At 38.4% G+C, this 25,757-nt stretch overlaps 1 protein-coding gene across 2 annotated transcripts in view; it reads right to left on the bottom strand.

The window, feature by feature from the left end:
• Positions 1-25,757, bottom strand: part of ube2j1 (ubiquitin-conjugating enzyme E2, J1) — a 67,943-nt gene that overhangs the window by 38,750 nt on the left and 3,436 nt on the right. For both annotated transcript variants that reach the window (XM_051924810.1, XM_028797541.2), the window contains exon 2: positions 243-316. In XM_051924810.1, coding sequence (XP_051780770.1) covers positions 243-316 — 74 coding nt within the window. The remainder of the gene's footprint in view (positions 1-242; positions 317-25,757) is intronic.

The following is a 25,757-nucleotide window of genomic DNA, read 5'->3' on the forward strand; positions in this document are numbered from 1 at the left end:
GATGAAATAAGAATTAAGCAGATATATTAGTACTCTAGTTATAAAAGCATGGGAAAACCACTTGTAGCTTTATATTTACCATAGATATCATTGTAGCAATATCTTTTCTATTATCACAACTGGTCTTTCACAAAACTGGTGGAGCAAATCACAGCACTGTGACATAAAAGTCTTTAGATTACTTCATGTTTTTGTACTATTTTGCATCCTGTCATATCAAGGATGGCAAAGAAATTTCTTACCTCCAATGGTTGAGCATGATAATGTTCAGTTGGGTCCCTGAGCTCAGCAGCTTCCTTCATTAACCGCTTGACAGCTTTAAAACAAGAAACCAACAGCAGTTCTTTACACATAGTGCAGGATTTCCCATTTAATGCACATATTTTAAATTGATAAATGTAGCTTCTAGTAAAATGCAGATAAGGCTTAAAAATTAACAATGATATTGTCCTCTTATACTTTGAGGCATTATATATAAAATTGTTTCAAAGAGGTTTTAAATTTTAACATTTTGTATAGAATTCCACCAACAATGCAATGACAGTATATTGTGCCATTACTGTTACTGAATAAAATACTATCGGTCAGTTATATTGAACATTCAGCACAGGATGATGTAGTCTTAGTATTGTTAATGTAAATACACGCCATTTGGCTTAGCACTAAGGAAGTGTGCACTAAGACAATAAACCTTTACAGTTAGGCATCTTGGGGATGGCAAAGGATAGCAAACCTGAGTACTAACTTAACCTAGTGAGCAGGTCAAACTGACATAGTATGGTGGTTAATGTTAGAAAATAAATATCGCGTGAAACATACAGACTACTACAGACACAAAAATGTATGTACAGTGCATCCGGAAAATATTCACAGCGCATCACTTTTTCCACATTTTGTTATGTTACAGCCTTATTCTAAAATGGATTAAATTCATTTTTTTCCTCAGAATTCTACACACAACACCCCATAATGACAACGTGAAAAAAGTTTACTTGAGGTTTTTGCAAATTTATTAAAAATAAAAAAACTGAGAAAGCACATGTACATAAGTATTCACAGCCTTTGCCATGAAGCTCAAAATTGAACTCAGGTGCATCCTGTTTCCCCTGGTCATCCTTGAGATGTTTCTGCAGCTTAATTGGAGTCCACCTGTGGTAAATTCAGTTGATTGAAGACTGAAGAACAGTCGTAGACTACTAAGCACTGTTGTAAGTCGCTCTGGATAAGAGCGTCTGCTAAATGATGTAAATGTAAATGATTGGATATGATTTGGAAAGGCACACACCTGTCTATATAAGGTCCCACAGTTGACAGTTTGTGTCAGAGCACAAACCAAGCATGAAGTCAAAGGAATTGTCCTCCGAGACAGGATTGTCTCGAGGCACAAATCTGGGGAAGGTTACAGAAAAATTTCTGCTGCTTTGAAGGTTCCAATGAGCACAGTGGCCTCCATCATCCATAAGTGGAAGAAGTTCGAAACCACCAGGACTCTTCCTAGAGCTGGCCGGCCATCTAAACTGAGCGATCAGGGGAGAAGGGCCTTAGTCAGGGAGGTGACCAAGAACCCGATGGTCACTCTGTCAGAGCTCCAAAGGTCCTCTGTGGAGAGAGAAGAACCTTCCAGAAGGACAACCATCTCTGCAGCAATCCACCAATCAGGCCTGTATGGTAGAGTGGCCAGACGGAAGCCTCTCCTTAGTAAAAGGCACATGGCAGCCCGCCTGGAGTTTCCCAAAAGGCACCTGAAGGACTCGCAGACCATGAGAAGGAAAATTCTCTGGTCTGATGAGACAAAGATTGAACTCTCTGGTGTGAATGCCAGGCGTCATGTTTGGAGGAAATCTGGCACCATCCCTACAGTGAAGCATGGTGGTGGCAGCATCATGCTGTGGGGATGTTTTTCAGCGGCAGGAACTGGGAGACTAGTCAGGATAAAGGGAAAGATGACTGCAGCAATGTACAGAGACATCCTGGATGAAAACCTGCTCCAGAGCACTCTTGACCTTAGACTGGGGCGATGGTTCATCTTTCAGCAGGACAATGACCCTAAGCACACAGCCAAGATATCAAAGGAGTGGCTTCAGGACAACTCTGTGAATGTCCTTGAGTGGCCCAGCCAGAGCCCAGACTTGAATCCGACTGAACATCTCTGGAGAGATCTTAAAATGGCTGTGCACCGACGCTTCCCATCCAACCTGATGGAGCTTGAGAGGTGCTGAAAAGAGGAATGGGTGAAACTGGCCAAGGATAGGTGTGCCAAGCTTGTGGCATCATATTCAAAAAGACTTGAGGCTGTAATTGCTGCCAAAAGTGCGTTGACAAATTATTGAGCAAAGGCTGTGAATACTTATGTACATGTGATTTCTCAGTTTTTTTATTTTTAATAAATTTGCAAAAACCTCAAGTAAACTTTTTTCACGTTGTCATTATGGGGTGTTGTGTGTAGAATTCTGAGGAAAAAAATGAATTTAATCCATTTTGGAATAAGGCTGTAACATAACAAAATGTGGAAAAAGTGATGCGTTGTGAATACTTTCCGGATGCACTGTATGTGCAGAATCATAAATACATAAATTAAAACTATTAAAAAAACATTTTAAAGAATTTTATTCACACACACACACACACACGCGCACACACACACACACACACACACACACACACACACACACACACACACACACACACACACAGTAAGTATATAGTGCGTCTTTCATTATTGGGACTTTAGCACAGTGCGGAAATGATAAAGGTTATTGAAAATGATATACGATGCATGTAACATTTAATAGTGTTTAATTCAGATTGTCCTGCTACATTGTGAAAAAAATGATGGACTTACACATTTAACTGTTATTTATTTTTCAGAATCAACTATGTTGTGGCAATGCTGTTAGTAAAATTGATCAGAAAATTTGGTAAAGGAGTTTTTGCAGTGAGTATGCTGTGTTTGTCAGTGACCTTGTTCACTCAATATTTTCCTGGAAATTCTCCTTGCAGACAGATTAGACGAGAATCTTTTTTCCTCAGAGCCCCATGCTTTGCATGGCCAGCGTGACATCACAGAGGTTTACAAGCAATGTGCAGAACTATCAGACATGCCTACTGCAAGCTCGTTGCAGATCTGCTTCACACATATGCATGATTTCACAACCAGATCGGCATGCGTTAAAAGAAAAACATGTCAGTATTTTCATTTGAGGTGTACATTAGCTTAACATAATAAGTACTACTACCAGATATAGCATGGTATGAATAAATTGCACCCATAACTAGCCATATGCATGCCTAGCTACTACCTAAAAATAAGCCTTAAGGAGCCCTCCTCCCTCCATCTCTTTGTGTCAGAATGAGACCCCATTAAATAATAATAATAGATTTATTTTGGTTATAAAACGTTTCTTTTTCCTTGATGCAAGAAAAAAAATGTGAAGCATCTACACAGATATGTGGTAAACAAAAAAAGACTTACCAGCTGCATCCAAAGTCTCGATTTTACATAATGGAAGAAGCCAGTGCCCACTCCCTCTACGTATCAACATGTTCCCAAAGATTAGGATTCTGTCAGCACAATGATCTATATTTTATGAACCTATTGGTAGTTTGTCATTTGATGTATTTTGTTGGTGGTATTTGTTCCGTCTGCATTTTTGTTGTTTGAGGCACAGTGGAGCAGTGGTTAGCTCTGTTACCTCAAAGCTCAGATCACATTTTTGGCCCAAATAATTGGTCCAGCATATTTGGCAGATGCTTCCCCAGCCATTCTTTAGTCAGTGCACACTTAAAAGACCACAGCATCATTATAATTGGGGATGCTCCAATCAGGTTTTTTTTTTTTTTTTTATGACCAATATAGATCACCAATAACATGTTATTGGATCAGCGGATTCCAATAGAGTCCTTTTTTTTTTTTTTTAATCTCTTTAAAAAAAAAACAAAAAAAAACAACTTTTACACTAAGCTCCTGCATAACCAGATGCAGAGAAGCCTTATATTCTATATTAAACTGTTAACTTTGGTATTTTTATAATTAAACTGTAGACCAAAGGTGTTAACTGTTCATTTTTTTATTAACCAAAATGAAATTCTATATGGTTATTATTCAGTGACCATAAAAATAGTAAAATATATAAAATTCACTTAAAATACACTGCTTTAATTAATACAATATGTAGAGAAAATATTTGTCTGTAATATGTATAACATTAATGAAAATAAAATGCTCATTATATTGTTTAATTTCTTCTGTAACTGAAACAAAGCTTAATTAAAAAATAAGTTTTCGCCATTTGTCTAACAAAAATATAAATTCTCACACATTGAATTTTTTGATGATGGCAGTTAAACACTGCTTGAATGTAAATACACATATACACAAACTGCGTTTTAGACTTCCTGATGGAAAGGCCTCAGTCAGTTCGCATCTGGACAAACACTTCCAGAGCCATCACACTGAGCACGGGAGCACCACAGGGCTGCGTCCTTAACCCTTTTTCTTTTTACACTGGTGACACATGACTGCTCAGCATAGTTCACTTCAAACTAAATCATCACGTTTGAAGATGACATGACAGTGGTGGGTCTCATTAAGAACAATAATGTCTCAGTATACACTGAGGAGGTGGCAAAAGTGGCTGCCTCGAGTAAGTGTAACAATCTCTCTCTTAATGTTGAAAAGACAAAACAGATTATAATAGACTTCAGGAAACCCAGCACTGCTCACCCACCTCTCACCATCAATGGTGCTGTTGTTGAGAGGATCAAAAACACCAAGTACCTGTAAGTCCACATCACAGATGACCTTTCTTGGTCCCTCAACTCTGCTTCCACAGCCAAGAGAGCTAGGCAGTGCCTGTACTTTTTGTGAAGACTGAAAAGAGCAAGCCCCCCCCCCCCACCAATTCTCATCACATTCTAAAGGAGTATCGTTGAAAGTCTGCTGTCTAGCTGAATCACTGTCTAGTACTAAAACTGTAATGTTTCAGACTGCAACACACTACAGTGGATAGTGAGAGAAGCTGAGGTGGTTACCAGTGCAGCACTACTTCCTTTGAAAGCCATTTACCAGACCTGCTGCTATAACAGAGCCAGTATAACATTATGAAAGACCATTCCCACCTGTTACATGGACTCTGGAATACAGTATCAAATTTTCCACTCTATTTCTGTAAGACTAAGTAACAGTTTCAAACCACAGGCCATCAGAATTCTGAACTCACATAAATGTCTAGTTTCTATCCAACTAATGTCATTTCAGTATACTACCTCATTTTATGCTTTACATACTTATCATATTACAGCTGGACTTTTTCAGCAGCACCTGCACTTCATCTTCTATTTACTGTTACAGCAGGCATATTTTTGTCCTGTTATGTGCTTTGATAATCTTATACTTATCACACACTCAATGCGGTTCAATGATGCAAATTGCCATTCTACAATATTTTACCTGTCGTGCAATTTTACCCAATTCTGGAAGACTCAAATCCCTTTCACACTATACTATTCTGTAGCTGTATTGTCTATTTATTTTGTTTTACTGTATATTGTCTATTTATTGTATTGTTTCTGCTGCAGCTTGCACCTTGTTGTATTGGTTGCACTGGGGCTCATGGAGATACGCTGTCTCATCACACAATATACCTGTACACTGTTGCTGAGGACAATAAAGTGACCTTGACTTAAAGGTTTTAATCATTTTTATTCATTACTGCACTACAGCTTTTTTACTGTTAAAATATACATTTACTATATTTATACAGGTGTTTTCTGTTTTTTTTTTTCTCCTGTGTACCTGCTAGACATTCCAAGTTCTTGAGGTTTAATTATAAATATAAATTACAATTTTAATTATGTAGTACTTGTTTCTTACTAAAACTATGACACATATATGCAAATACTAAACACTAAATACTAAAGTGGTCCAGTATAAGCAAGTATGGCTGTGTTCACTCACATGTGCTTTCCAATGGACTGGCAGAATGACTACCTAGGGTAGGTTCCTATTTTCTACCATGCATACATTCAATTCTAACAGTATAGGCTATGGCGCCACTACAAGACAACCAGTGAAAACTTCAAGGTAGAAGGCCAGCCAAAGAAAATCTCTTGTACAGAAAGCAGGCTGGGGAGACTTTCAAGGAAAGTGAAATTCAGTGCACTACAGACAAATTGGCTGCCTGGAATAATCTGGATAAAATCCACAACTGTTACATGAATACGTAATATGTCACATAGAAACCAACCAGACAAGTAAGGTGCATTTCCCCAAATCTAAAATGAAACACTACCACTAATTAGCAGTGGCAACTTCAGCACCAGCAACAAAATTAAAAAAAGACTGCTTTATGATCCAGGTAGCATAGGAGACTGGAAAATTCAACTATGAATTCAATTCTATTTTATTGTCCCAAGAGGGAAATTCATTTTGTCAGCAGATTTTACAGAGAGACCATGAACATAAAATTAAAAACACATGACAAAGAACATAGCCACGAAAGATAAACTTAGTACAATAAAATATAACAGTAAGCATAATTCTACCAGTATATAATTAGATCATAAATATCACCAATAAATATTAAACCAGCATTAAGACTTGACTAATGATTGAAGCAAATGATTACTGTTCATCCCATGATTCAAGTCTATGGAAGTAAAGTTGAACTTATTTATATGGTTATTAGCAGTTGGGATGAAGGAGTATTTGAACCAGTTCCTTTTTATCCCCGGAACCTTGAACTCATGACCTGATGGCAACAACTTAAACAGAGAATGTACTGGGTGGGTCCTGTCTGAGTGAATACACTCTGCTCTCTGTAATACTTGCTTATTAAACAGGTCTGTGAGATTTGAATGTTGAGACCTTGATATATTACTGCTCCATTTTACAATTTAACTTATTCTGTTTTTGTTGCTGACATTAGGATTTCCAAACCAGGTTGGCAGAACATAAACAAAGACAGACTCAACAGTTAGCTATAGTATTTGTAAAAATAAACTGCAACTATGATGCACAAAGAGTAGGAGATCTGATGAGCCACATATGACTCTTAAGACTTTTGATTTTATATCCTGCATGAATTTCTTCGTATGGCATATTTGAGTAGTGTATTGTAATCTGCATTTGGAGAAATTTTACATACTCATTTGTAGAGAATTGTTAAAAAGCAAACAAAATGAATTTAATCTTTCTTTTAAAATTGTGCTCTGCAGTACAAATTTCACAATGTATACAGTGCAGCCCTGCAGCATGTATGCTTTTGAATTATAGCCACAACTAATCTTTCTGATGTCAAGTCAGGCTGCACTGACTGAGTGCATCACCCATCAACAACCTCCCCATCTCTTCCATGCTAGATGACAAATCCACTGCCTCTAAAGTAAAGCAGCTCTGTATGTGCATCTTATACTCTTTTAACTTACACTATAATCTGATTAAATGCATTTGCCTGTCTGCTTTAAGTTAATAAGAAAACATTTTTGGTGCTGAAATGATATCTCCTAGGCAGAATTTCAGTGTCCTGAATTTCTTTGATATAAGAGCTTACACTTTTTCCCTGATGAAACACTGCAAAACAATTTCTACTTAACAGCATCAGAGCATATCTGAAAAACTGATTATAATGAACAGTATAATAAAGTGTCTGAAAAATACTATTAACATCCAGTATCCTGTGATTCAGGAAATTTGCTCTGGCCCCAAACTCTTAGCTTGCCACACCAAACTAAATTTGGTAGGTTTTAAGGTGAATATAAGGTGGAGAGAGAGAGAGAGAGACAGGTTAGGAGCACACACTGATACACTGTATTGCTGCACCCAGCGCGTGACAAACCAACACAGGATCCCAGATTAGGACCCTAGTGCAGCCATGCAATGGGTGACACCTCAGCACCACACTAGTTCAGATGGAATGGAACCAGTGTGAGGTTTTTTTATGGTGGCTGGAGTGCCAGTTCTGCCACCAACCCCCAGGTTTTCCCTGCAGGTTGGAGTGCCTACATGCAGGGCTGTATGCAGATTAACAATTGCATGTTAAGGGCCTTGCTCAAGGCCATAATGAAGTGGAGTCACTTTTGGCGTTTACGGGATTCGAACCGGCAACCTTCCAATTGCCAGTGCAGAATATATGGTGGGATGGATGAAAAATAGTAAAAATACCCCATAGTGCAGAGTGACAACTTTGACCATTGAAAAATTATTTTTTTCCTCTAAGGGGCTCTTGATGCTCTGTTGCATTACATCATTATTTTCTTGGTTAAAACATTTCTCAGGTTTATGTGAAATCAACTGGTGGATGATTAAGCTAGGAGAACAACTTCTAACACCAACGGAAATGAAATTTCTTTTCATTTTTGTAGATTGAATAAGTGCAAAGTACAATCAACCATTCAGTGTTATTTGTTGTATTTAAGTCACCTTAGTCTGTTGAATGTACCAAGAACAGGACCAGATTCTCATGTGTAAAAAGATAAATTTCAAAAGATACATTTCATTGAATACACTTACTTTCTTATCACCATTGACAAGATTTAATTATGAGGATGTAAACAACTGAAAAGAAGCTTGACAGATGGATTAATATAATCATGACATTGAAATATGCCATGATTTCTCAATTTTTAACCAATATTTTTTTTTATTTTGATATACTTTGTTAATCCCCAAGCGAAATCTGCCTTTTTGCATGACCTTTGGGGGTCAGAGTGCAGGATCAGCCATTGTACAGTGTCTTTGGAGCAATTTTCAGGTTAAGGATCTTGCTCAAGAGCCCAAAGGAGTAAGATCTCTTCTGACAGTAATGAGATTTGACTCAGTAACCTTCCAGATACCAGTGCGGATCCTTAGCAACACAGTGTACAATTATATTAATAATTATTATAACACTGATTATAAATTCAGTTTAATTTATTCTTGTATTGCACACATCCATTCACAAGCCTAGAGCACTATACACAAATAAAGCAGAATCAAAATAAATATGTCAGGATTATTTCTGCTGTTACTATGGAAGTGTTTTTAAATAGAAAAGGGGAAGAAATGCCTTCAAATCAAGTTTATACTCTGGGTAAAGAACACTAACAATGTAATATTAAGAAGTGGTGGGTTCTTCATGCAAAATATTTTGCACTCAAAAAAAAAAAGAAGTCCACCATGGCACAAGACCAACTAATAAAAATACTGTACAACAGGGCTTTAAAAATATTAAGTGCTCATGAACTATACTGCAAACATTAAAAACAATACTCTTAGACTAAGTATTTTATCTTAACAATTCTGATAACCAAATTAATTTCTACTTCAATATAATGTCCCAGCCTAAAGCTGATATACTGCATTGACTTGCTCCTAGAAGATTTTTTTTTACTTCAACATGTATGTAATAGGTTCATTTTGTGATTCAGATTGGACAAAATATGTGGCTTTTATATCAGACTAGACATTAAGCCTGTTACAATAACGGGCGCTAGAACAGTAGTGCATAAACATTAGTAGGAACAGTCTATATTAAATGGCAAGGAACCTTGACCTCATTCTGTTTCTTGTCTGAAGAAGATATTTAGGAAAAATTTTCTATTTTTTTACCTCATGAAATTTTTCTATAATATTTCATTATAGACAACAATTCTTGTAAATATTCTGTCTGAGTTTGGCAACAGTTTGCCTTGTTCAGGACCATCTACAACCTTGACAACAACATCTTGAAAGCTTCTAACTTTTGATAATGCAACATATAACTGACCGTGGCTGAATACTGGTTCTGGCAAGTAAATGCCAACTTTTTCTAAGGTTTGCCCCTGAGCTTTATGTCAGCCTTTCTTTTGTTGATGTTTACTTGCTGAGCTGACTGTTCTTCCAGGAGGTGTTTCTTATATAGGATTTGATTGTCTGTGTCTTTTCTCCTACTTGACATGTCCTTTTTTTTGGGTGGCATGTTGTTAGTAGATAGTCACAGTAATATAGGCTTGTACATCCGTAATATTTTCTGTTACAGTAATACTGGCTTGTATGTGGTTGTAATATGCGTCACTTGTCATTGTGCAAGTTCTCCCACTTAAAAAGATGCGAGAGGCCTGTAATTTTCATCATAGGTATACCTCAACTATGAGAGACAAAATGAGAAAAAAAAATCCAGAAAATCACATTGTCTGATTTTTGAAGAATTTATTTGCAAATTATGGTGGAAAAAAGTATTTGGTCAATAACAAAAGTTCATCTCGAATACTTTGTTATATACCCTTTGTTGGCAATGACAGAGGTCAAACGTTTTCTGTAAGTCTTCACAAGGTTTTCACACACTGTTGCTGGTATTTTGGCCCATTCCTCCATGCAGATCTCCTCTAGAGCAGTGATGTTTTGGGGCTGTCGCTGGGCAACATGGACTTTCAACTCCCTCCAAAGATTTTCTATGGGGTTGAGATCTGGAGACTGGCTAGGCCACTCCAGGACCTTGAAATGCTTCTTACGAAGCCACTCCTTCGTTACCCGGGCAGTGTGTTTGGGATCATTGTCATGCTGAAAGACCCAGCCACGTTTCATCTTCAATGGCCCTTGCTGATGGAAGGAGGTTTTCACTCAAAATCTGACGATACATGGCCCAATTCATTCTTTCCTTTACATGGATCAGTCGTCCTGGTCCCTTTGCAGAAAAACAGCCCCAAAGCATGATGTTTCCACCCCCATGCTTTACAGTAGGTATGGTGTTCTTTGGATGCAACTCAGCATTCTTTCTCCTCCAAACACGACGAGTAGAGTTATTACCAAAAAGTTCTATTTTGGTTTCATCTGACCATATGACATTCTCCCAATCCTTTTCTATATCATCCAAATGCTCTGTAGCAAACTTCAGACAGGCCTGCACATGTACTGGCTTAAGCAGGGGGACACGTCTGGCACTGCAGGATTTCAGTCCCTGGCGGCGTAGTGTGTTACTGATGGTAGCCTTTGTTACTTTGGTCCCAGCTCTCTGCAGGTCATTCACTAGGTCCCCCCGTGTGGTTCTGGCATTTTTGCTCACCGTTCTTGTGATCATTTTGACCCCACGGGGTGAGATCTTGTGTGGAGCCCCAGATCGAGGGAGATTATCAGTGGTCTTGTATGTCTTCCATTTTCTAATAATTGCTCCCATAGCTGATTTCTTCACACCAAGCTGCTTACCTATTGCAGATTCAGTCTTCACAGCCTGGTGCAGGTCTACAATTTTGTTTCTGGTGTCCTTTGACAGCTCTTTGGTCTTGGCCATAGTGGAGTTTGGAGTGTGACTGTTTGAGGTTGTGGACAGGTGTCTTTTATATTGATAACGAGTTCAAACAGTGCCATTAATACAGGTAACGAGTGAAGGACAGAGGAGCCTCTTACAGAAGAAGTTACAGGTCTGTGAGAGCCAGAAATCTTGCTTGTTTGTAGGTGACTGAATACTTATTTTCCACCATAATTTGCAAATAAATTCGTTAAAAATCAGACAATGTGATTTTCTAGATTTTTTTCTCATTTTGTCTCTCATAGTTGAGGTATACCTATGATGAAAATTACAGGCCTCTCTCATCTATTTAAGTGGGAGAACTTGCATAATTGGTGGCTGACTAAATACTTTTTTGCCCCACTGTATTTCCGTAAAATGCCTGTAATTTTCTCCGACAGTAATACTGGCTTTGATGTCCGTAATATGCATTTAATTTTCTGTCACAACAGTGGGCAATCAGTAGATTCTCCCCAGCAACTGATGTAATGTGTGGCGTGCAGCTGATAATCATGCCTGTGGTGTCTCTCCAGCAAGTACTGTGCAGTTCCCCAGCAAGTATTTTAATCTGTGCTGGCATGCAGCTGATTATTGTATGTGTGGCGTCTCCCCAGCAACGGATTTTATGTGCGCAAAAATAAATCTACTTTTAAAAGTCATCCTATTGTAATATCATGAAAATTCATATATTTAGGAAAATCCCTTCAACGACTGACACTTTACACTTTACCGGGCCAAGCTTCTTAATCACAAATCTGACATCCTCAGAGTGAACACTTGCACAACAACAAACACTAATCCCACCTCTTTGGGGAAGCTAGTCTCCGCGTCTCAGTACCCAATTGGATTTTTCGTGCCTTATGTTTTAGGTCTTACCTCATTTACTGAAATCTGATTGGATCGGCCACACAATATTTTATAGGTTCCGCCCGCTCTGTCTTGTGTGACGCATCAGGCGGACACTAATCCCACCACTTTGGGGAAGCTGGTCTCCGTGTCTCAGTACCCGATTGGATTTTTCGTGCCTTATGTTTTAGGTCTTATCTCATTTACCGAAATCCGATTGGATCGGCCACGCGATATTTTATAGGTCCCGCCCTCTCCGTTTTGTGTGACAGGTCAGGCGGCCTTTGAAGCATTACAATTTTATAGGTCCCACCCTCACTGTCTTGTGTGATGCGTCAGGCGGCCTTTGAAGCATCTGCTTTGAAGCATTGCAATTTTATAGGTCCCGCCCTCTCTGTCTTGTGTGACGCGTCAGGCGGACACTAATCCCACCTCTTTGGGGAAGCTGGTCTCTGCGTCTCAGTACCCAATTGGATTTTTTGTGCCTTATGTTTTAGGTCTTACCTCATTTACTGAAATCCGATTGGATCGGCCGCGCGATATTTTATAGGTCTCACCTTCTCTGCCTTGTGTGACGCGTCAGGCGGCCTTTGAAGCTTCTGCTTTGAAGCATCGCACCGTGGCCCACGCATGCGCACTTCACCAGAAGACACACACACACGGACACTGGCTGCACACAGGGGTTTTATTAAAGAGGATCATGCAATGTCAATCAGAAATTAGTCTCCACAGAATCTGCTTATGCTAATCCAAACTGATATTAAAAAAAAAAGCAAGTTCCACTTGGTTTTACTGAGTCACAGATAAACAAGGACACAAGTTTTACCATTTTGCACAGAGTACAATCAAAATAGCGAATAATTCATCCCCTAACCATTGTCCACGTAAATCAGAGCTAGACAGGCAGCTTTACACAGAAAGGTTAATTGTGACTCTAAAAATACTTTTAATCTGGCATGTGTATGAAACGAATGTTTCTTTAAGATTCTGGTTGTAGATCCCATTTTTTAAGCAATGTGGCATTAGCTGGATAGTTTATCCAATGTTTTCAAAACTTTAGCTTTGCATAACTACTTGACCAATACTCTGAAACTGTATATGTGTGACCACTGCGATGCAGATCATATTACCCTGTGCAAAATTTAATAGGTCACATGGCATTGGATTGAGATCCAAGTGCAGCTGTGCAACGGGTGACACCTCAGCAGCCATTTTGGAAAATGTCAAAAACAGCTTTAACAACTTCACCCCAAATGCAATGTACTGTATACAACCACAAACTTTGTGAAATGTTCTAAACACTTTATGCAGGCAAAGTTCTTTAATGGCTATTAAATACAGTATCTCACAAAAGTGAGTATACCCCTCACATTTTTGTAAATATTTTATTATATCTTTTCATGGGACAACACTGAAGATATGACACTTTGATACAATGTAAAGTAGTCAGTGTACAGCTTGTATAACAGTGTAAATTTGCTGTCCTTTCAAAATAACTCAACACACAGCCATTAATGTCTAAACCGCTGGCAACAAAAGTGAGTACACCCCTAAGTGAAAAATGTCCAAATTGTGCCCAATTAGCCATGCCCCGGTGTCATGTGACTTGTTAATGTTACAAGATCTCAGGTGTGAATGGGGAGCAGGTGTGTTAAATTTGGTGTTATCGCTCTCACACTCTCTTATACTGGTCACTGGAATTTCAACATGACACCTCAGGGCAAAGAACTCTCTGAGGATCTGAAAAAAAGAATTGTTGCTCTACATAAAGATGGCCAACAGAAGATTGCCAACACCCTGAAACTGAGCTGCAGCACGGTGGCCAAGACCATACAGCGGTTTAACAGAACAGGTTCCACTCAGAACAGGCCTCGCCATGTTTGACCAAAGAAGTTGAGTGTCATATCCAGAGGTTGTCTTTTGAAAATAGCCGTATGAGTGCTGCCAGCATTGCTGCAGAGGTTGAAGGGGTGGGTGGTCAGCTGTCAGTGCTCAGTCCATACGCTACACACTGCATCAAATTGGTCTGCATGGCTGTCGTCCGAGAAGGAAGCCTCTTCTAAAGATGATAAACAAGAAAGCCCGCAAACAGTTTGCTGAAGACAAGCAGACTAAGGACATGGATTACTGGAACCATGTCCTGTGGTCTGATGAGACCAAGATAAACTTATTTGGTTCAGATGGTGTCAAGTGTGTGTGGCGGCAACCAGGTGAGGAGTACAAAGACAAGAGTGTCTTGCCTACAGTCAAGCATGGTGGTGGGAGTGTCATGGTTTGGGGCTGCATGAGTGCTGCTGGCATTGGGGAGCTACATTTCATGTATGGAACCATGAATGCCAACATGCACTGTCACATACTGAAGCAGAGCACGATCCCCTCTCTTCGGAAACTGGGCCACAGGCAGTACTCTGACATGATAACGACCCCAAACACACTTCCAAGACGACCACTGCCTTGCTAAGGAAACTGAGGGTAAAGGTGCTGGACTGGCCAAGCATGTCTACAGACCTAAACCCTATTGAGCATCTGTGGGGCATCCTCAAACGGAATGTGGAAGAGCACAAGGTCTCTAACATCCACCAGCTCCGTGATGTCGTCATGGAGGAGTGGAAGAGGATTCCAGTGGCAACCTGAGACGCTCTAGTGAATTCCATGTCCAAGAGAGTTAAGGCAGTGCTTGAAAATAATGGTGGCCACACAAAATATTGACACTTTGGGCACAATTTGGACATTTTTCACTTAGGGGTGTACTCACTTTTGTTGCCAGCAGTTTAGACATTAATGGCTGTGTGTTGAGTTAGTTTGAGGGGACAGCAAATTTACACTGTTATACGAGCTGTATACCGACTACTTTACATTGTATCAAAGTGTCATATCTTCAGTGTTGTCCCATGAAATGATATAATAAAATATTTACAAAAATGTGAGGGGTGTACTCACTTTTGTGAGATACTGTACTTACATCTGACATGGTAATCAATAAACAGTACCCAAAGGGGAAAACCTACATGTTTGTTATAGTTACAGAAAAAAAAACATTTTGCCAGATGTGTTCAATTTTGGAATGTGTTTTAGACAGCAGCAAAGTAAAATTAACATAAAAAGTGCAGGTTTGTCGCAGCATTTATAAAATGCCTATTCTATCAACTGGGTCTCAAACACATCTCTGAAGTAATGAGGCAGCAATGCTTGCAAGTACACTGCTTAATACGATAACTTGTAAAAATGTTTTTCTCTTGATATTTTTCTGCTGAAGATTCAGATATACAAATAAAACAAACTTTTACGATCAGTTTATTAAAGACATATTAACTTCCTGCTATAAAATTATAAGACACAGGATCATTTACATGTACATTTAATGAAATAATTAGTTAAAATAAACTAAAAATATTATAACAATGAGAAGTAAAAATGCTTTGAAAAGGTCACTACAAACACAACCCACCTCTAGACATAGAAACCAGATTGATTTAGCAGGGCACCCACACAATACACAGCAAATAAGACAAGCGTACACATCACAGTCCACCAGCATCAGCACTTTAAATTATATGCAATAATTCCAAAGGATTACCTCAATCATTTTTTATTGCTGGCTAAGAAAGTATTTAGCATAACCATTTGCTCTGCTTCCCCCACCCCCCCACTGTGTGGGTGTAAAACTAATCCAGAAAAGCTTACATTAGAACACAGTACTACCCAAAGGTTTAAAACCATCCTAACCTAACCCTTTTTCCCCAATCCCACTGAGCTTTGAGCTACTTCCTCTTTTACTCGTAACATACAGATACCATATTCTGAGAAATTCCTTAAGTTAGCTTTAAACAATCAGAACATGACCACAAACTATATTCAGAAAACTAGTTACCAAGAATAATTAATATGACCTTGACATCCATGAGATGTCCTTTTACGATAACTTATTTATATCAGACAGCTACATAAAATAAAAAAAATGTTTTACAGGCAACATTACTTGATTTCCTGAACATTTCTATCTTGGGCAGCACTGAGAACAAAGCAGAAACTTACCTTGAATGGGACCCGAGCCTATAGCTGGGCACACAAACTCATTCATGATGAATTTATAGGTAATCAATTGATCTAACCTGCATGTCTTTGGGAAGATAGACAAAACTGGCAAACCCAGAAACAAGCTGCATGAGAACAGACTGACCAGAATGGGATTTGAACATTGGACCCTCATTTTCAAAAATGTGTGGATCAATGTTAATTTGAACATGATTATTTCCTGACAGATCTTATGAATGATTTATAAAACATTCATATGCACAAAATTTCTCCTAAATCCTTCCCACTTATGATTAACTTATAAATCTCAAATCATCTTAAATTTGTTTGTACATGAATGATCAAACAATGTCCAAAATATCCTTATATGGTAGCAGGGTTGGATTTAGATATTACATTTTACCAGGTATGTATGGATTCTGGCAGCTCACTAGACATATATATGCTATGATGAATGTGAATAAATAGGTCTGATCGGTTATTACATTTTACCAGGTATGTATGGATTCTGGCAGCTCACTAGACATATATATGCTATGATGAATGTGAATAAATAGGTCTGATCGGTCTGTGAACCACAATGTACATAAAAGAGTCTACAAGTTCAAAACAACCAAATATAATATTGTGTATGCAGTGTAAACTACACACACACATTTATTAACCTAATGTAGTTTCCAGTCCACCATACGTATTACAACAAAATAATACAGAAAATAAAAACAAGTCATATCTGCCACAGCTCATGTTAACAAGGTAGAGAAATAAAAACGAAAATATCATTGTTGTTATTTTGAGAGCAATTATTGCTACTGTATCTGCATGTAGAAACGAGAGAGGAAACATGACTGGTGAGAGCTGGAAATAGAGAGAAATTTCGAGGTGGGCATTCAAATACTTACATCAACATCTGCCAAAGTAATTTCCGTCAGAAAAGGCATAGTAAATGAGCTGTATTGGCTGGCGAGAATCGCTGCAAATGCACTCACCACCTTGCTTTTGTACACTTGGCACAATGAGTTGGTATTGTTGTCCATCTTGATTTTCAGTGCAGAAATAACATGAAGAAAACAAAGGACAGTGAAGTAACATTATTTGGGGAGAGTATGGTACACTCCCAGAAAATTCCGATTTGAACATTCAAATGAAGGTCAAATATAGACCCTTGAAAGTGGTCTAAATTTGATTTGAAAAGCTAGGATGTCATTTTTTTGCTGTTAACACTTCTGCTTAAAGATCAGATCTGTGTTAAACATGCTCGTAAATAAGTTCTTGCTTCCCAATAACTAATAATACCACCAAAATGCTGCAGGAATATGACTTGATCATTATGTGTCCACACAAACATCATGTGCATTGCTTCTCTGGTGCTCTTCTATTCTAGGATGTTCTTGCTAACTTCCATTGACAAATGCAGTACAATGTACATGTAATGAAACCCAGGTTTTCAGCAGCTCGATAGGCCCTCAGCTACTTCGTCCATTTTGACCACTCATATATGCCACCCAGCTACCTTTATTTCCACCTCCACAGAGTCAGAGGTTGCTCGTCTGCCACAACATCACTCAGTATCTTCAGCCAAACCAAGGCCAGGGTCCACAGTTTTGCTGGTGACCATAAGCCCAGGCTGATATGCTTTAGCCGGATTCTCCAGGTATCCCCAACCCCCAAAGACAAAGTACTCAGCAATCCGAAAAATATGACCCTCTCAAGTCTGGACCCAGGGGTACTACAATATAAAAATGACTCATGATTTGAAATACAATATTGTATTAACAATTGTTGCAAAGCTGTTTACAAGAGTTCCTAAAAAATGTAACGTTGTTCAGGATAAAGCAGGAATAGAAAATGAAGGCAAAAAAAAAAAAAAAGTACAGTAGATGAAAGGATAAAGGAGGATCCATTTTTCATACTTTACTCCAATAAATGGTTATTAATGTGGCCTATAATGTGAGACAGCCAATAAATATCTTCATTAAATACTAATATTCAAATGAAAGTTTTTTTTTGTCTAACACATAAAAACAGCTGGTTCATACATATATTCAAGCAGTGCTATCAATGTCCAGAAGCCGGCAGTTTATCCCGGCCTTGACGACCCAGTAACCGAAGGATGGGGGAGGGCAGCTTATCAGGGACACTGCCACCCCCATGACGACAGTGATGCCCCAGATGTCCGCAGAGAACTATAGGACTTGGAGTTCGGCGACACAGCCCTGCTGGGTACCATGGGTGCCACCAGGAGACGCTGCAGGGAGACTGGGGAGTCTCTACTGTGTACATAGCCCGGAAGTACAGTAATCCCTCCTCCATCGCGGGGGTTACGTTCCAGAGCCACCCGCGAAATAAGAAAATCCGCAAAGTAGAAACCATATGTTTATATGGTTATTTTTATATTGTCATGCTTGGGTCACAGATTTGCGTAGAAACACAGGAGGTTGTAGAGAGACAGGAATGTTATTCAAACACTGCAAACAAACATTTGTCTCTTTTTCAAAAGTTTAAACTGTGCTCCATGACAAGACAGAGATGACAGTTCCGTCTCACAATTAAAAGAATGCAAACATATCTTCCTCTTCAAAGGAGTGCGTGTCAGGAGCAGTGACTGTCACAGAGATAGAGAGAAAAGCAAACAAATCAATAGGGCTGTTTGGCTTTTAAGTATGCGAAGCACCGCGGCACAAAGCTGTTGAAGGCGGCAGCTCACACCCCCTTCGTCAGGAGCAGACAAAGAGAGAGAGAGAGAGAGATAGAGAGAGACAGAGTTTGTTTTTCAATCAAAAATCAATACGTGCCCTTCGAGCTTTTAAGTATGCGAAGCACCGTGCAGCATGTCGTTTCAGGAAGCAGCTGCACAAAAGATAGCAACGTGAAGATAATCTTTCAGCATTTTTAGACGAGCGTCCATATCGTCTAGGTGTGCGAACAGCCCCCCTGCTCACACCCCCTACTTCAGGATCAGAGAAAGTCAGCGCAAGAGAAAGAGAAAAGTAAGCTGGGTAGCTTCTCAGCCATCTGCCAATAGCGTCCCTTGTATGAAATCAACTGGGCAAACCAACTGAGGAAGCATGTACCAGAAATTAAAAGACCCATTGTCCGCAGAAATCCGCAAACCAGCAAAAAATCTGCGATATATATTTAAATATGCTTACATATAAAATCCGCGATGGAGTGAAGCCGCGAAAGGCGAAGCGCAATATAGCGAGGGATTACTGTACTCTAAAGTCATGGGTACGGAAGCACAGATGTACTTCCCGGCTGAAGAAAAATACAGTTCTCCATCTGACTCAGAAGTGCTGATGAATCACGTGAACGGAAGGACAGAAGCACTTCCGGGTCATGGACTATATACAGTAAAGGACTGGTGGAGACACAGCAAACGAGCCTGAGTCGGGAGGAGGTGGACAACGCTTGCTGGGAGGTGTGGAGGTGAAAGAATATTGTGTATACTGCCGAGTGGTGTGTTATTGTGGCTGTGGTGCTTTGGAGGCACTGGAAATGAAGAAATATTTAGAGAATAATGCAATGTATTAAATTCAGCAGAGGACTGGTTTCCTGTCTAGGATAGGCTCCTGCCTTGCATCTAAGGCTCCAGAAATAAGGTGCAGCCCTCTACGATCCTGATTTGGATTAAGTAAGATTGTTACATAAACAGATGTATTTAATACTTGAAAAATATGCTAATGCAAAAATCAACCAAATTTAGGTTGTACGTTTCTGCTAAATTAAAGATGTCTGACTCCATTCATGTGTCTATTTGTAAAGCTCTATGCTTTTACTTTGATACCTGTACTGATTTTATTGCACTAGCCAATCCCTATATTCGATACTGTACTGTTATCGTTTGCTGTGTAAAATACATTTGGATGATGCATATTATTAAGGGTAATGTGTAAAATAAACACTGTCTGACCCTTTTGACAGAGTTATGGTTTAAAAATTGCACACAGATAAAAAGGAGGACAAACAGTACAAAAGCAATAAGGACCCAGCATTTTTAGTATATTAACCCTACATATAAATGCAGATATTATCCACTTCACCCTCAGCATACTCATTCATTTTGTCAAACTATTTATTTTCTTACTTCCACACTGGAGCTTATGCAACAAGCTAAATATGTGAAGCTCAAGCTACAGAGTGTTTATATTCAAGCACTTCGTACAAAAAGAAAATAAATGAGGAATAAACTGCCACCATTCCACCAATAAGAAATTAATCTCAGCCAGCATTCTGTTATCTTCTCCTCACAGAACATTAGCTATTATTCAGGATGACAGCAACCCCTACCTCTGTAACTTTTTCACATTGAATTTCAATGAAATATTGTGCTTAAATAACAACCAGAGACATCTAATGTTTGCATAAACAGATGGGACCGACTCTTATGACATAAAGGTTTCTGGTCAAATGCCACTGGTGAAGGATTATTTGGAACATACAATCCTGTTATGCAACACATTTTAGTTGTCAAAAACTATTTTTGGTTCAACCAAGGAGGAAGCACATTGTTTTACATAAGTCTACCCTATACTTCAGAAGGTTAAAAGAGACATCTTTGTCAAATGATAGGTAATTTCATTTTATTTCAATCCCAGAAAAGGACTCGGGACCAGTGTCTGTTAAATGTAGAGCACCAGCATCAGAATTACTCTGATGAAAGGTAGGGCTTGGGCAGTTTAGCAACTCGTGTCTTAGCAGTACGACACAAGACATAATGATGCTGGCAAAGCAGGGAAGTCTCTCCTCTGGGTATTGATGTATAGGAGCCAACAAACTATGTCAATGAATGTACTATCACAAAACTGAGTGCATCACTACAGATTTGCCCACTTACATGGCACAGTACCCATGTAGGCACTACTTTACAGACAGATATAAAGGTCCGTCTTCCTGCAAGAATTCATGTAACTTTTCCTTTGACCTTGGGTGTGTTTTATTATTTTCCCTGTTTAAGTAACCCTACATAGCTTCACATAGCTAGGGACTCTGAAGTCGGGTTATTTCTGTTAGTGTTCAATTGGAAGTCTGCTTCAAGGAATATTTTTCAAGGAGTACTTAATTGTGTTTAGGTTCAGGAAAGGTCATGTTTTCGCCAATAAGTTGTTTTCCTAAATACTGAGCATGATGAATAAAAATATGTTTCTATCCTTCTGTTAATTTTGGCCAGAGTCCCATTACACGACTTGCTGAAATGCACTTTTCAGCATGTCTTTATTTTGAACAATGCATCTTTGTGTAAAACCAGCAAAACCACACAGGTACAAAAAAGATTCAAAAGGATCAATAACAGATCCAAAGAAAGTATCAGTGTAGCAGCATCTACTGGAGTAGGATGGAATGGCAGAGCGTTTTCTAGCAGACTATGTAGGTTCAACACCATCCAGAACACCAAACCTATAAGGAGCAGAAAACAAACTAAAAAAACATGAACAAAATTATTTTTACAATTTTAATAAGGTACTACAAACACCATTTGTAAAGTTTAAATAAAGTATTACTATAAAGGAGTGGTGAGCTTTCAGCATATAGTTGGCCTACACAGTCACAGGAAAAATTAAACAAAGCTCCATATCAACTACATTTCTGCATTTGTTCTTGTGAACCAATTCAGTTTTTCTGTGAAGGTCTTAAAGCTCAAAGTATTTACCAAAAGTGAGGCAAATGGTACTTCGAATGCAGACTGCACACAGGAGACAGAAATGTCAATCATAGTGTACATTTTTGAGTTGATTTAATATACTTTATTAATCGCCGAGGGGAAATTGTCTTTTCGCATGACCTTTTGCTCCAATAAACAAACTTTGCATTTAGAACCTGCTGAGCAGAACTGAGTTGGGGGAAGAAATGCTGAAGATTCAAGTAAATGAATGAATGACCCATGATAATAACAAATCTGAGCTGCTACAATCTGAATTTACTATATCAGTGGTATTCTGTCATGTGCATTAGGGGGCTCAAGGGGCTGTCCATTGTCTATTAGGCTTTGGGGTTATATGGTACCTCCTAAAACCAAACTGCCAGGTACTGTAATACATGTTTTAACAGCATGCATTACTAAAATCAACAAACTTCAGTTAGGAAAAAGTAGTCAAAATAGTGCTCAGAAAATTCCCAAATGAATGATGCACAAATTAAAGGAGCACAAAAATTCCACAGTAACAAATAAGAAAGGTGTAAGCTTTGAAAAAAAAATAAGTGAAGAGTTTAATCAGCCATGAAAACAAATTCAGATTCTTTTATGTTACTAGCACCATTTCCCCCACAAAGACAACCATAACAAACAACATACTACGGCAGTTCATAAAGTATAGAAGAACTGAAGAACTGAAGCTCAGTAAATCAGACAGAAATAATGATTAGCTTCACAAAAGAAGAAGTGAGCTGAGACGGGAGAAGCAATCTGTTGCCAACAGCCTTTATTAATGCAGATGCCTTTCAAGGTCTGCTGATGGTGGTCATATATACTCTAAAAACTGTCAACTACATATCCTAGGCTGTCAGTTAACACAAGCTTCTGAAGGACAGGAACTGGGAAAATTATTTACGGTGACAGTCATGGATGGCACAGTGGGGCATCAGCTTCTTCACACACTGCACCAATCAAAAGCTGTGTACAATTAATTGAAATAGTTTTGAGCAATAATTTACCAACCGTATGCTCCAGTCATCAACAAAACATGGGACATTTATCTTTCACATTACAAACCAAGCAAAAAATGTAAGAAATCACAAAGGAAATCAATCCCCTTTAAAAGAAATAATCTCTCTATTATAAAAAAAAAATCCTGGAGAGAAACAGTAGGACGTCGAGACATGATCTTACGTGAAGATCATGGAAGACAGTTAAAAGACCTGCCAGGACCTTAAACATGAGACATTGTGCCAAGAGATTGAACCAGGACCGTCTCGCGATGATGTGGAACATGAGATTCTTGCAAGTCACGCCCTACTTAACCAATATCAAATAAGACAACGGGGCAGCAAAACATTCAGTCTTGTGAAGGATTTGAGCACACACAGATCCAGGGTCTCAGCGTATATAAAGCGTATAAGGACAATACGTTATAAATGAAACGTCGACAAATAAGCAAAGAAGAAAGCAGCGCGGAGAAAGACTCAAAAGCGCTGGAGACAAAAAAGAGCAAAAAAGAAAAAATAATCTAGGTGCAAATTCAGAAAATAAGGAAAGTAATTATCAGCCCGTAACAAATGGAATTGAAACAAAACACGTCCAATCAGGCTCAGAATTAAAAGACAGAGTAAAAGACAATGTAGAACTTCATAAACACGTTCACAAACGTTGGTGCTATACACATGCAGAGCAGATTATGAAAGCAGTGGAATTCGAAAGGCTCAAAAAAAAAAAAAAAAACACATATGCACGATACAAATGTGGAGAAAGTTAAAGAATATGAAAGTAGGAAAATTAGAAAGTATAAAAAAAAGAAAGTAAATATTGCAGTAGCGCAAACAAATAGAAATTATTACTTGAAAAAGGGAAAATAATCACCACGGACCAGGTGTCATTGAAAAAATAAAAAGCAGGACAAAACAAGGTCAGAAATAAAAGACATAGTAGAAAACAAAGTAAAACGTCATAAAGAGGTTACAAAACAAAAAAAAAATCTTAAAAGTGTGTATCCAGAAAACCAAACACGGGGGTTGGCGAGCGAAGCGAGCAGGGGACGAAATCCCCTAGTAATAGTAATAATATTTTTTTAGATCACAACCAATGTAAAGGAGTGCATTTTACTGTCATGCCTTGCATGTTTACAATTTCTTTTAAAGCAGATGCCTGTGCCTCTTGGTTAAAGTCACTATATATTAGAATTATGACAAGAATAGAATATGCTTGTTCATCATATTCTCTTAGATTGACCAAAATGACATAAAGTTGAGATTTGAAAGTCCCAAGAGCCGTACCGTTCACCTCACTACTTGGTAATTTATTTCATGTCTATTTTTTGTTGCACAAGGAACAACTTTCCAATATGTGTGTGAAATCTGCCCTTAACAATTTTTCAAACACGTCTTCATGTTCTGGTCGAAGAATTTATTTTAAAGTGAGAGCTTAGATCCACTTCATGTTTCATGGGTACAACTTTATATTTCAAGGCCTGCTTAGCATTTCTTCCTACATTTTGGGGCTTTAATTTCCTTCTCATAAACAATGGTTTTCACCTCCACATCTGACTCAGGTTTGCATTTTTGAGTTGATATATGCAGAAAGGAACGATGCTGCCTGCATCCGTTGTCTCTACCAGAACCATCTAATCCCCTCCCCACATGCACAATCGAGATATTAAGATTTAAAAACGCAACAAGCCATTTAATGAACTTGTGTTGAATGCTACATTACTAAATATAGACAAGACCCCATGGAATGCCACAGTGTTGTAACAGTGTCTCAATTGATTGACTGGATCCTCTTTGGAGTCTACGGTCCTTGACACTAGAAGCAGAAGAATGCTTTTCAGATCCACAGATAAGCATAATGAAATGCTTTAGGCACTAAGTGTGTAAGACTAAGAGACTGAAAAATTAGATTTTTTAAGTACTATAATAACAGTGAATGGAAAGTACTACAGGGGGAAAAAGAAAAACACAAGATTTATTACCAGAGAAGTCTAACTATACCAGGCCACCAAAACCAGAGCAAACCCAGGAAGTAAATCTTAACAAATGAGACAATAGCCAGGGAATGTGGGTTTTGTTATCCTAACTAGTCTGCTGTGAAGTAGCATACTGATTGCTGCACTCTAACAGCTTATACAAACAGACAATAACGATAGTGTGCCAGGTATAATCTACACATCATGTGAATAAAAATGGGCATGTTAACCATAAAATATATGGCAATGGTCATGCAAAGATACCACAAAAAGCTGGTGATCATGCTAAGGAACTCTACTAATCTACTTCATGATAAAGTCACTGTCCTAACATAAAAATAAGGATTAACAAATAATATAACAATAAAATTTTCAAAGACAGGTAGAAGGTTTCAGGAAAGCTATAACACAGATTAATGAGAGTGAACATCAGGTTCCATAGGGTAATGGCAGCTCTTTTATGCTTATATCAAAGGTAGTTAATCAAATATGGGAACATTTGCTTAAAGTGACAAGCTAATCTTATTAACACTTCTTTATCTCTTGTTGAGCATGCATATGGCCATTCTCCCACCACTGTAATATCAAATGTTTCCTGCACATTGCTGTAAAAATTAACAAACCTGCCAAAATGCAAAAAAATACTTTAAAATCTTGCACAGCAAAAAAAAAAAGACGAGTACAATATATAAAAATTATATTTCCTTTATAATTTACCAAACACCAAATCCAACCACCTACACCTAATTTTGTGCTGATTCATAAAAAGATGTGTCAGCCTTGTTAAGGTCAATCCAGAAGTTTTTACTTACATTGTCTGGTAACTGAAATGAATTTTCAGCTACTCAAGAGCTGCCCTCGTGGATAACCACAAGTATGTATGCGATGTGTTTTTCTTATACTGCACATAATGTGTGATGCTGCATTCACTTTATGCTAGATCTCCTGTCACTCATCTGTGGGAGACATGTAAGTAAGAATCTCATTGAATTGAGTAAACATGAGGATAAATTGTGATGAG

The sequence above is a fragment of the Erpetoichthys calabaricus genome, chromosome 3, assembly GCF_900747795.2.
Source record: "Erpetoichthys calabaricus chromosome 3, fErpCal1.3, whole genome shotgun sequence".
Lineage (NCBI taxonomy): Eukaryota > Metazoa > Chordata > Cladistia > Polypteriformes > Polypteridae > Erpetoichthys > Erpetoichthys calabaricus.